The sequence below is a fragment of the Carcharodon carcharias genome, chromosome 6, assembly GCF_017639515.1.
Source record: "Carcharodon carcharias isolate sCarCar2 chromosome 6, sCarCar2.pri, whole genome shotgun sequence".
Lineage (NCBI taxonomy): Eukaryota > Metazoa > Chordata > Chondrichthyes > Lamniformes > Lamnidae > Carcharodon > Carcharodon carcharias.
In genome coordinates, this window is record NC_054472.1 from 111,220,703 (window position 1) to 111,234,267 (window position 13,565).

Sequence of the window (13,565 nt, forward strand, 5' to 3'; positions counted from 1 at the left end):
GAACAAAGGTGACACAGATGTTTTCAAATTTAAATTTCATTTCTAAATATTTCATATTACACTGGTTCCACTTTGTATATGTGTGCAACATCATTATTTGTTGAAACTAGCTTAGTCAGAGCTAAATATACTGGCATTCCTCATGGTTGGCACGCATTGATGATTACAGGGAAGTTAGGAACATTTCTTTATTGTAGAAGAAATAATTATGTATTTTTCTTCACTTCACTCTTTATGGAATGTTCACCTCAGTGTCCAATCTTGTCCTCACCACTCTGTGGGACATGGCTGAACTTGCAAGCCCAGCTGGCCCTCTCCTCCATGCATTTTAACAGACATTGTCCGATCAATTTCAGCAGGGATAATTGAAGTGTTGTAGGTGAACTCAAAGCCCTGTAAGGATTCTGCCAAATGTGGACAGTACTGACAGTACCCTTTAGGCCCCTCACTTTCTTATGTTGACTGCCTGACCGACCTACCACCCCCGCACCCAGAATGCCAGGCCCTTTCATCTTCCATTCCTGCATGCCCCCGACCCCACCCTGTCTTCCCTTGGATCCCTCTTCTATTCCTCCATGCATCTAACTCCACCACACAGTGCCATCCCCCCAACCCTACCACTGACTCACCCTCGTCATTCCCAAGCCTCCATGTTAGCTGCTATTATCCTGCTCCTCTCCCTTGTGCCACAGAGTTCAACAAGGAAAATAACTGATCTCAGACACAACTGCACAAAGCGGACTGTTGCATGTCATCTTTAAATGAACGTGAACCAGGTGCCACAAGATTCTCGTGCACCGCTGACTTTATCATGAAGATAGAAACTGATGGAGCAGATCATCTGTCCACAATAGAACCAATATGATTTTCATTAAACTATAATAAATGGAATAAAAATCAGACAGGTTCTATAACAGATGGGTCTCCCCCCCACCAGGTTATTGCCCATGCAGTGAAAACAAAATTTGCCCCATTATGTTATGTAATGAGCTCTTACTACCTGATTAATTTACAGTTTTCCTATTCCATTAAACCGTTGGCTTCAACTTGTGTACCTTTCTCAAAATCTGTCTTTCTATTTCAGTCACTGTTATATACAGGCAAGAACAGGAGTGCGCAATGTTTATACGAAATACAAATGAACATTTACCTTAGATATTAAATGGCACACAGACAGCACATCTATACAAAAAAGTTGTCATCATAAGATCATCATAGGCTTTCTCTGAAGCTGTCTGCCTGTGTGTTTCCCTACATTCCAACAATGACTACACTTCAAAAGTACACTGGGACCTGAGGTCATGAAAACCATGATATAAATACAAGTTTTTCACATATTTCAAAGTTGAGCTCAGTGTTTGTGAAAGGGCAAAAAAGTTAAAAGGGTGGAACAATGACTGGAACGTTGCGATAGTTAGTATGGGTCAAATACTTACATCTCAATTTATCCAGTATCTTCCCTCCACAGATTGTTGCTAATGCCACTTTCACAGCAAAAACTGATATCTTGCCATGGCCTTCTCTGAAAAATTAATCAAAAATAATTACATTTTAAATGAATCAGTCTGTAGACATTTTTTAAAAAAAAGTAAACTAATCCATTTCTGCAAAATTATTGAGATCTTAATGTCACACTTCACTTTGCAACAATTATGAAAAAGAAAAAGACATAATCTGAAAGTTATTTTAATACAAGTGAATTTTTTTTCTGCTGTATTTCTTTCTTCTGATACATGTTTACAAATTGAACATCATTGGCAGCTTAAAACAAAAATCGAGAAAATAGCAACTTCAATTCTGGCATATAAGCAAAATACTCGAGTCATATGGAGTTTAATCTTGAGTCATATGAAATCAAAAACGTTGTAGTCTTTTCAAAACATAAGATAGATATAATGAAATTAGAACTATAAAAATTGGCCCAATCACCTTACTGAAAGCAACACAACATTAATCTGACTGTTCTGCAATTTCCTCCCCGGCCCTTAAATTTCTAAACATTAAGAAGTTTAAATGTTTATCCTCTTTTCCCCTAAAAGGTGAAGTTTCTCTGCTTTAACTATTCCCTGTTCAAGCTTTCCTTCCATACTCCAAAGATATTTCTTTTAACCCCTCTCCTACAGTTTATTACAAACAACCTAAAATGAACATAGTTAAATAAGTCACTAAACATTGAAGCCTCAGAAAGACTGAACTTAAAATATTTTAGGCTGGATTTTTGCAGAGTTGGGGAGACTCCGGGACCTATAAAAATGGGGACAGGACCTGGATCACCCCTATTTCCAGCAGATCCAATTTTCACTGATAGGCGAAAGTGGGTGGGTTGTTAAGCACACATGGGGTAAACTCTGACTCAGCTGGGCCACTTAAACTCAGTGCACAGGACAAGCAGACCTGATTTTCACTCCAGGAATGGCCTCAACTCACACTCTGTGTTCCACGATGTTAATACTTGTGAAAGGTGGATAAAGTATGTAGAACTGTCATGCTGTCAAATTATTTAAACCCCATGCCCTTTAGACTTTGAAAAACACTGCCTACCTGTGTGTCATAGTGAAAAAAATTAGTTCACTAGTTTCAAGAGATATTTGTTGACATAACCCCAAGGACTATCATTATACTATTATTACCACTTGACTGCTTCTGCAACCTGTCATTATCACAGCAATGGGATGGGGTGGCGGGGGTGGAAACTGTAAGTTCACAGCTTGATTGACAGCTCCACCAAGTTATTAAAGAATTAGTTGTCTTTGATGTGGTGTTATGAATACAAATGGTTGTTTTAATAAGGGATTAAGTACATGAGGTGATTTAAATGTATTAAATGGGCTTTAATGAATGATCGCTTTTTTAATACAGTAAAGTCTGTGATAGAAACTTAAAACTTTATTTTATTTAATCTCAGCATGGCTCCTGAGATCTGCCCGTGATAGATATTGGATGAGTTGGTATGTAAGGGTGGTGGGAGGGGGGCAGGTTGGCATGTGTTGGCACTAAGCTGGCATGGGACATGGCGAATAATGGAGGGATATGAGTTGGCATGGAGGGCAAGAGTTGGCACAGGGAGTGGATGGGGGGGTGATGAGGCACAGGGAGTGGATGGGGGGGTGAGGGAATGTAAGAGACAAGGGCTAAAGAGAGTAATATTTAACAACACAACTGGTACAAAGTCCCAGAGAACTGAGGTGGGCCTTTTAATTAGCCCGCCTCAGCACTGAGCAACCCTTGTGGCCGCTTTCAACTAGTATCTGGAGCGGTAGGCCCAACTCCATTACATACCCGCCATCTGAGAATGAAAATTGCACTGTCCGAAGCACTTTCTTCTAGGGCAGGCAAGCTGAGCTAGAAAATTTCATGACTCCCGCTACCTACCTCTAAGTTGAAAGTCCAACCCTTTATGCCTGAAGTTGTTTGGTTCCTTTAGTTCAGCAACTCAGAATGCAATTAGCTGCTCACTTACTGAACAAAAGATTAGGACTCAGACATTAATTAATTTCATTGTACTTGGGTGTCATTCCATCCAGTAATATGATAAGAAAAATAAGACATTGCAATTTTGTCTCATTGCGTTAATGTCCTCACACTGTACCCCTGTTTCTAAGTAGTTGTACTGTTATGAAAAATGTTTTTAATATCCTTTGAGCAGGCAGTTTGCAGAGTGTAGATCTAAAGTTAGATCTTCCTTTTCAATGCACCTGGTATTCCCCATGGAGAAAAGGGACAGGGGCTCATTAAATCTCCCTACCAACAACTGCCCCGACCACCACCAACCACTACCTCTCCTCTGGGCTGGTCCAAAGTTTCCTGGGTGACACCCAGTTGTGAGGACCAGCAGGAAACCAAAAATCAATATCAGCCCCATTGTTGAAGTAGATCTACTTCTGAACACATGCAAAATCTCTCTCCTAGCAAGAAAGTTTCAGGGTCAAAATCGACATGGACCAATTTGTTTTAAATGGGTAAATTTCTTTGTTAAAATAGCAAAGAAATGTCATACCCATGAAGTGCTCATCCACTAATATGGCAAATAATTACTCCTAGGTTTATGTTACACATGCTTAATCACTTCTGAAAGGAAGTTCAAAGCTTCAATGCTTCCAAAAATAGAAGCCACTGCAACACTTAGAAGTCTAACTGATTTGGCATGCCAATGACCATAGAAAGGCTATAATTTTTTTTGTAACTGCCGTAAAAATAGTTCAAAGAACAAAACTTTGCAGGCGATCCAATGAATCACTTTCTTACAATTGACTCCAAATGATCATTTAATTAATTTTTTAGTGATTACATTGCAGTCATCAAGATGTCATTAAATATCAATCACATGGAATACCCCAACGATCAATGTTCACCTGAGACTGAACTTTATCTATGATTAGTTATGTTGAAAAACTTTTAAGATGTTTCTGAGAGATGTGCTTGACTGAACTGTGATTAGTTTTCAAAAATCTATTCTGTGCAAATGTCCATCTGAAGTATATTCATGTTGTTGTTTCATATTCATGTCTGCTACTTACAGCACAGCTCATTGCCTGTTCTATGGAATTTATCTGTTCTATGGGATGGTCTTCCTCAGAATTTGTTAAAAGAAGCTACAAGGACAATGAGCTCATTTTTAAAACAGATATCCAGATTTGTATACAACATAAATTTGATTATTATTTTATATATCTTGGCTCTTACTTTTTCCTTCTGCTAAATAAATTGGGATAGCCTACACGTGGTGGTCTAGTGGCTTGAGATAACAGGGGAACATGCATATCCTATGTACTTTCCATTAAGTAGTTTACTATAATTTGGGTAGACCTGGGTTATGCTAACCTAACCATGGAACAGAATAAAGATGCAGGTTTCAGCTCATTGTAGAGTTAATCTTTTTATGGAATCAGTTGTGCAACTGTTTATAGAAGTAAAGGTCTTAGTGGAAAACCTGTGTTGTAATACATAAATGAAGTGTGAGATAAATGCAAGTCTGTCTTTCTTTTCATTCATGGCATGTGGGCATCGCTGGCTGGGCCAGCATTTATTGTCCATCCCTCTTGCCCTTCTTCAGAATGCATTTTAAGAATGGGTCTGGAGTCACATATATGCGAGGTAAGGACAGCAGATTTCCTTCCTTAAAGGACATTAGTGAACCAGATGGGTTTTTACAGCAATCGACAATGGTTTCATGGTCATTAGACTTTTATTTCCATATTTTTATCAAACTCAAATTCCACCATCTGCTGTGGCGAGAGTCGAACCCGGGTCCCCAGAGAATTACCCTGGATCTCTGGATTACTAGTCCAGCGACAATACTACTATGCCACCACCTCCCCATATCCATTAGAATATCACAAATATTAACATCTGGGCCTGTGCCAAAATTGGAAGAGCTGTCCCATGGACTAGTCAAACAACAGCTTGACATTATCATATTCACACAATCATATCTTACAACCAATGTCCTAGACACCACCATCACCATCCCTTGACATTAACTTCAGATCCCATGAAGTCTCATATCATCGGGTCAAACATGGGCAAGGAAATCTCCTGCTGATTACCACCTACCACCCTCCCTCAAATGATAAATCAATACTCCTCTATGTTGAACATCATTTGGAAGAAGCACTGAGGATATCAGGGCCACAGAAGATAGTCTCGGTTGGGGACTTCAATGTCCATCACCAAGAGTGGCTTGGTTGCACCATTACTGACTGAACTGACTGAGTCCTGAATGACACAGATTTCAGATTGGGCCAATGGCAAGTAGTGAGAGAACCAACACAAGGGAAAAACCCACTTGATCTCATCCTCACTAATCTACCTGTTGCAGATGACTATATTGGTAGGAGTGAATATTGCATTGTCATTGTGGAAAGAAAGGCCCATTTTCACACTGAAAATACGCTTCAGTGCTGTGGAACATCAGCTGCAGCAGAACTGCATTCCACCACAATCTGTAACCTCGGCCTAAATACCCCCCCAATGTACTATTACCATCAAGTCACAGGGCCAACTCTGGTTCAATGAAGAGTGCAAGAGGGCATGGCAGGAGCAGTTCCAGGCATACATAAGATTGAGGTGTCAACCTAGTGAAACTACAACAAGGACTACTTGAATGTCAAACAGGGGAAACAGCATGCCAGAGACAAAGCTAAGTGATCCCACAACCAGCTGTTCAGGTCAAAGCTCCACAGTCCAGCCACATCCAATCTTGAAAGACCGTTGACAATAAAACAACTGATGGGAGGAGGCGGCTCAACAAAGATCCCCAACTTTAATGATAGTGAAATCCAGTACATCAGTGCAAAATACAAGGCTAAAGCACTTACAACCGTCTTCAGCCAGAAGTGCCAAATGGATGATCAATCACATCCTCCTCATGAGGTCTCCATTATCACAGATGCCAAATTTGATTTGGTGCACGTGATTTTAAGAAACGGCTAAGTGTACTGGATACAACAAAGCCATGGGCTCCAACAACATCCTGGCTGTAGTGCTGAAGACTTGTGCTCCAGAACTAGCCATGCCCCTAGCCAACATGTTTCAGTACAGCTAAGATACTGGCATCAACCCAACAATTACCACCTGATCAGTCAACTCTCAAACATCAGCAAATAGAGGTGGCATCAATAGTGCTATCACAAAACATTTACTCAGCAATAACCTGCCCACTGTTATAAAGGTTTGTTCAGCAGGTCTCACAAAGAGTTTCAGAGATAAGGTTGAACAGTAGTGTTTAATTGGTAACACATAACTATATATATATATATATATATATACACACACACACATGTAAGGTGTAGCCCAGATTATGAGCTAACTCCATGCTTACTTCTACACAGATCTCTACATACTCTTAGACTGACCTAGGTCCCTTGTCATGTGACACTTTACATCACACTGTAGGCGGTACCGTTCTCCAGTCCCATATTATCCCTTGCTATGCCAAATACCTTTATACTACACCTCCCCCCAAAACTTTACCCAACACCTTTACAGTGCAATCTTTCCTCACCTGCTACCCCTTCTCTCCCTCCCAAGTCTCTGACTTTATAAATTCAGATGGTCTCGTTCTGGTCACATTTGGAGGAGTAGTCGGCTCAGTTGCTTTAGGCAAGCTTTGTTGGCTTAAAGTTGAAATTATAGTATTCTGTGTTTCTGGCACTTGGTTGTCTCCATCTGATTCCCTTTTTGCGTAACTTGAAGTTGAACATTTCTTTATCAACCATCCATCTGCTGTGATCAGACACCATAGTCATGTCCCATTCCTTCCGGGGGGATGCTTACTCCATTCCTTTGTGATGTAATTACAGGTTTCCTTTTTCCACGGGGTCCACCATGGTCTTTGTGGGAGTTGCTGATATGCGAACATATGAAATAGGACCAGAAGTAGGCCACTTGGCCCCTCAAGCCTGCTCTGCCATTCAATAAGATCATGGCTGATCTATTTGTGTTTTGAATTTCACATTCCTATCTAACCCCAATAACCTTTGATTTCATTGCCTAACAAGAATTTACCTACCTCCACCTTAAAAATAGTCAATTATCCGCCTTCAGAGTTCCAAAGTCATACAAGCTTCTGAGAGAAAAAAATTCTCTTCTTCTTGGTTTAAAACAGTGCCCCCTAGTTCTGGACTCACCCACAAGAGGAAACATCACTTTCACATCCACCCTGGCAACACCGTTCAGGATCTTATATACTTCAATCAAGTCACCCCTCACTCTTCTAAACTCCAGTGGAAACAAGCCCAGTCTGTCTAACCTTTCCTCACAAGGCAACCCGCTTATTCCAAGTATCAATCTAGTAAACCTCCTCTGAACTTCCTCAAATGTATTTACATCATTCCTTAAATAAGGAGATCAAAACTGCATACAATATTCGAGATGTGGTCTCACCATTGCCCTGTATAACTGAAGCATAACATTCTCACTTTTATGTTCAATTCTTCTCATAATAAAGGACAGCATTTCATTAGTCTTCTTAATTATTTGTTGTACCCGCATACTAACTTTTTGTGACTCATGCACTAGAACACCTAGATCCCTCTGCATCTTGGAATTCTGCGCCCATTTCCCATTTAAGTTATCTTCTTCCTGCCAAAGTGAACAACTCTTTTTTCCACATTATACTCAAACTGCCAGATTTTTGCCCACTCACTCAACTTATCTATATCCGTCTACAAGCTCCTTATGTCCTCTTCACAACATACTTTCCTACCTATCTTTGTGCCATCTGTAAATTTAGCTACCATGCCTTCGCTCTCCTCATCTAAGTCATTGATATAAGTTGTAAAAAGTTCAGGCCTCAGCACATACCAGTGTAGGACTCCACTCATCACATCCTGACAATCAGAATAAAACCCATTTATGCATACTCTTTGTCTTCTGCTAGCCAGCCAATCTTCTATCCATGCAAATATGTTACCCCCTACATCATGAACTTTTATTGTCTGCAATACTCTTATCTGCAATATGGCACCTTCTGGAAATCCAAGTACAGCATGTCTACAGGATCCCCTTTATCCACCGCTCATGTACTCCTTCAAAGAACTCCAATAAATTGATTAAACATGATTTCTCTTTCACAAAACCATGATGACTCTTCCCGATTACCTTGAATTCCCTAAGGGCCCAGCTATAATCTCCTTAATGATCAATTCTAACACTTCCCATGGCAGACGCCAAGCTAGCAGGCCTATAGTTCGCTGTTTTCTGCCTCCCTCCCTTCTTGAAAAGAAGAGTTATATTTGCTGCTTTCCAGTCTGATGGAATCTTTCCAGAATCGAAGGAATTTTGTAAAATTAACACCAACCTATCTGCTACCTCATTAGCCACCTTAAGATCCTAAACTCAACCATCTTCAGCTGCTTCATCAATGACTTTCCTTCTATCATAAGGTCAGAAGTGGGGATGTTCGCTGATGATAGCACAAGGTTAAGCACCATTTGCCACTCCACAGACACTGAAGCAGTGTATCTCCAGCAAGACCCGGACAATTTCCAGGGTTGAGGTGACATGTGGCTCTCGCCACACAGGTGCCAGGTAATGACCATCTCTAACAAGAGAGAATCTAACCATCGCCCCATTACATTCAATGGCATTGCCATCATTGAATCCCCCACTATCTACATCTTGGAGGTTATTGACCAGAAACTGAACTGGACTAGCCATATAAATATTGTGGCTGCAAGAGAGGTCAGAGGCTAGGAAGCCTGTGGTGAGTAACTGCCTCCTGACTCCCCAAAGCCTGCCAGCCATCTACAAGGAACAAGTCAGGAGTGTGATGGAAAACTATCCACTTGCCTGGGTGAGTGCAGCGATGACAACAATCAAGTAGCTTGACACCATCCAAGACAATGCAGCCCACTTGACTGACACTCCGTCCACAAACATTCACTCCCTCCACCCCCAATGCACAGTGTGTACCATCTACAAGATGCACTGCGGGAACTCACCAAGCTTCCTCAGGCAGCACCATGACCGCTACCATCTGGAAAGTAAGTCAAGGGCAGCAGACACATGGGAACACCACCACCTGGAAGTTCCCCTCCCCTGCCACTCACCATCCTGGCTTGGAAATATGTCGCCATTCCTTCAATGTTGCTGTGTCAAAGTCTTGGAACTCCCTCTCTAACAGCACTGTAATTGTACCTACACCACATGGACTGGAGTGTTTCAAGAAGGCAGCTCACTACCACCTTCTCAAGGGCAATTAGGGATTGGCAATAAATGCTGGCCTAGCCACACATCCCATGAATGAATAAAAAAGAAACCCAGAGAATTGTCAGCTCACAGCTCCATCAGTTTTCTTAGTGCCGCTTCCCGAGCGATTGTAATTTCATCAAGTTCCTCTCTCCCTTCCACCTCCTGATTTACAGCTATTACTGGAATATTGCTGAAAAAAAGAGACATGTCAAAGCTTTTCGTCTTGCACTGTTCAGGGCACTTCTCAAGAATACCAATATAGGGGGAAGACAACAATTTATACTGTATGTGAAGTGCGCTAAGAATTACGCTTACAGCCAATTTAAGATCAGTCAGGCTCGCAATGTGGTGCATTTGCATGTACTGGAAGCTACATAAATTAATATACAGGGCCTGTTCATTGCAGACAGAAAGAACATGTACACACATTACGCCCATTTCAGTCAAACAAAATAAGTGACATCCATTTGCCGACTCATTTCTCAGGGCAATGTCTTGACCAATCAGGGTCAAACTGCCTGGATTAAACTTCAAACAATGCTTGGCAGTTAACTGTTAGTCACCATCCCTGGTGCATTCGCCATGGCAATACCTCTACCAGGGTCCACTTGCTAACCAATAAGCATTTTCTTCACATACAGTATAAATTGTTGTCTTCCCCATGTTGGTATTCTTGTGAAGTGTCCTGAAAAGTGCAAGATGAAAAGCTTCAACGTGTCTCTATTTTTTAGCAATACTCAAGTTCTGCACAGGAATGAGCAGATGTCCCAAACCTTGGCACTGGGCAGGCAACACAGCTTTCTGGACTCCCACTCTTTATTGCAGAGAACAGTGTCAATCCCCCTCACTATACTGTCCCTGACGACCACTATATTCCTATTTGCTACCCCCTAGCTTGAATAGCTTTCTGTACCATGGTGCCATGGCCAGCCCGCTCATCCAACTTGTAGACCTTGCTTTCGTCCACGCAGGTTGTGAATGCCTCAAACTTGTTTGACAATTGCAAAGTCTAAGGCTCTTCCACCACTGTCTGCTCGGTCCTATTACCTGCCTCACTCACAGTCACATCCTCCTGTCCCTCACTGCTGACCAAAACAGATGACCCTATTCTAAGAGGCATGACCATCTTCTGGAACACAGGGGCACCTCCATTCCATTTGAATGTTCCTCATCCATGAGCTCAACCTCAATGAGCTTTCATTGTCATACTGTGTTCTTTCGTGTGCACTTGTACCTCACTGAGGTGCACTCTGGTGGGTTGATGGTCACTATTCTCATGCTGCAGCATCACCTAGCTGCTCTGCACCTCTGCTGGAAATTACAGATTCAGTGCCTCGGTGTTCCCTGGTTATATGACATAGAAATATAGAAACCAGGAGCAGGAGTAGGCCAATATGATCAATGATTCAATATGATCATGGCTGATCCTCTATCTCAACGCCATATTCCTGCTTTCTCTCCATATTCCTTGATGCCAGCAATATCCAAAAATTTATCAATTTCTTTCTTGAATGTACTCAGTGACCCTGCCTCCAAAGCCTTCTGTGACAGAGAATTCCACCGGTTGACCACCCTCTCAGTGAAGGAATGTTTCCTCATCTCAGTCCTAAATGGCCTGCCCCATATCCTGAGTCTGTGGCCCCTGGTTCTAGGCTCCCCATTTAGAGGAAACATCCTCCCTGCATCCAGTGTGTCTAGCCCTGCTAGAATTTTATACATTTCAATCAGATCCCTTCTCATTCTTCTAAACTCTAGTGAATACAGGCCCAGTCGAACCAATCTCTCCTCATATGACAGTCCTGCCATCCCCAGTATCAGCCTAGTGAACCTTCACTGCACTCCCTCTATGGCAAGTATATCCTTTCTTAGGTAGGGAGACCAAAACTGCACGGAATACTCCAGGTGTGGTCTCACCAAGGCCCTGTATAACTGCAGTAAGACATCCCTACTTCTGAACTCAAATCCTCTTGCAATAAAGGTCAACATACCATTTGCCTTCCTAATTGCTTGCTGCATTTGCCTATTTACTTTCATTGATGGTGTATAAGGACACTCAGATCCCTTTGTACATCCTCATTTCCCAATATGTCACATTTAAATAATACTGTCATTCTGATTTTCACACCGAAGCGTATAACTTCACATTTATCTATGTTATACTGCATCTGCCATGTGTTTGCCCAGACACACAACTTGTTGAAATCGCCCTGAAGCCTCCTTGCATCCTCCTCACAACCCCGCCCAGTTTTGTGTCGCCAGCAAACTTGGTAATATTGCATTTGGTTCCCTCATCCAAGTCATTTATATATATCGTGAATAGCTGGGGCCCAAGCACTGATCCCTGCGGAATACCACTAGTTACCACCTGCCATCTGGAAAAGATCCATTTATTCCCACTCCCTGTTTCCGGTCTGTCAACCAGTTCTCAATCCATGCCAGTATATTACCCCCGATCCCATGTGCTTTAATTTTGCCAATAGCTTCTTATCTGGGACCTCATCAAAAGCCTTCTTGAAATCCAAATAGATCACATCCACTGGTTCTCCCTTATCTATTCTACTAGTTACATCATCAAACAACTCCAGTAGATTAGTTAAGCATGATTTCCCTTTCATAAACCCATGCTGACTTTGTCTAATCCTGTTAATGCTTTCCAAGTGTTCTGTTACCACGCCTTTTATAATAGACTCTAGCATTTTCCCTACTACTGATGTTAGGCTAACTGGTGTGTAATTCTCTGTTTCTTCTCTCCCTCCTTTTTTAAATGGTGGTGTTACATTTGACACCCTCCAATCTGTAGGAACTGCTCCAGAGTCTATAGAATTTTGTTAGATGACCACCAATGCATTCAATACTTCCAGGACTACTTCCTTTAGTACTTTGGGGTGTAGATTATCAGCCCCTGGGGATTTTTTTGGTTTAACCCCATTAATTTCTCTAGCACTATATATTTTTTTACTAATACTGATTTTCTTCAATTCCTCCCTCTCACTAGACCCTTGGTTCCCTAACATTTCTGGGAAATTATTTGTGTCCTCTTTTGTGAAGACAGAACCAAAATATGTGTTCAGTTCTTCTGCCATTTCTTTGTTCCCAGTGATAGCAACCATTGGAGCCTGAAGTTGGGGCTCATCATTCTATTGTTGGTCATTCTCATCTGTGTCTTCCACTCAAAGTATGGTGGCACTTATCTGAAGGTTTGGCTGGTCTGACCAAAGAGGAGCTTTTGCCGCCTGCAAGGAAGTTGGACAAACTGTCTCTGCAAAGAGCGAAGACATTCAGAGCTGACATCCCAGTCTAGAGTCTCTTCACTGGTGGACCTCTCAGGAAGTGGAGTTAAGTATAGTTGACAAATGAGGTTGTTTTGAAGTCTTCTGCCGTTTTGAGGAGGTTAAGGATAACACAGGCATTTCTGCTTAAGAGAGAAATGGATTTGTCTCAGAAACATACAATATATTGAATATTTACTTACTGTCATGCTGAAGTGGTTCTAGGATCCTCTTTATGACCGGAAGTCAAATTCCTCCAGGGACATAGAGTGTCGTTTGTAGCCAGAGGTCTATCAGCCACAGTTGCTTATCCAAAAGAACCATCACATTGGCTCCCGTGTCTAATTTGAAATTGGTGAGGTGACCACTTATAGAGATGTCAGTATTCCAAAAAGAGAATCCAAGATCCTTGGTCTCACCCAAGGAGCATGGTCGAACATTTTCCTGTGGTACCTCAATCTCGTGGACTGTTTTGGGATCCTCCGCGTGTCTTGGTGTCTTAGACTTTCACAGTTTTCCAAAGTGTCCCAGCTGGTTGCAGTTCAAACACTACGCAGGGATTGTTGGACATTGTTCTCACCTGTGAGGTCTTTTGGCTCCACA

The 13,565-nt window shown here is 41.8% G+C and overlaps 1 protein-coding gene across 27 annotated transcripts in view; it reads right to left on the reverse strand.

Moving 5' to 3' along the window:
- Nucleotides 1-13,565, reverse strand: part of dtna (dystrobrevin, alpha) — a 444,909-nt gene that overhangs the window by 174,681 nt on the left and 256,663 nt on the right. For all 27 annotated transcript variants that reach the window (XM_041189637.1, XM_041189635.1, XM_041189640.1 and 24 more), the window contains one exon: nt 1,437-1,522. In XM_041189637.1, coding sequence (XP_041045571.1) covers nt 1,437-1,522 — 86 coding nt within the window. The remainder of the gene's footprint in view (nt 1-1,436; nt 1,523-13,565) is intronic.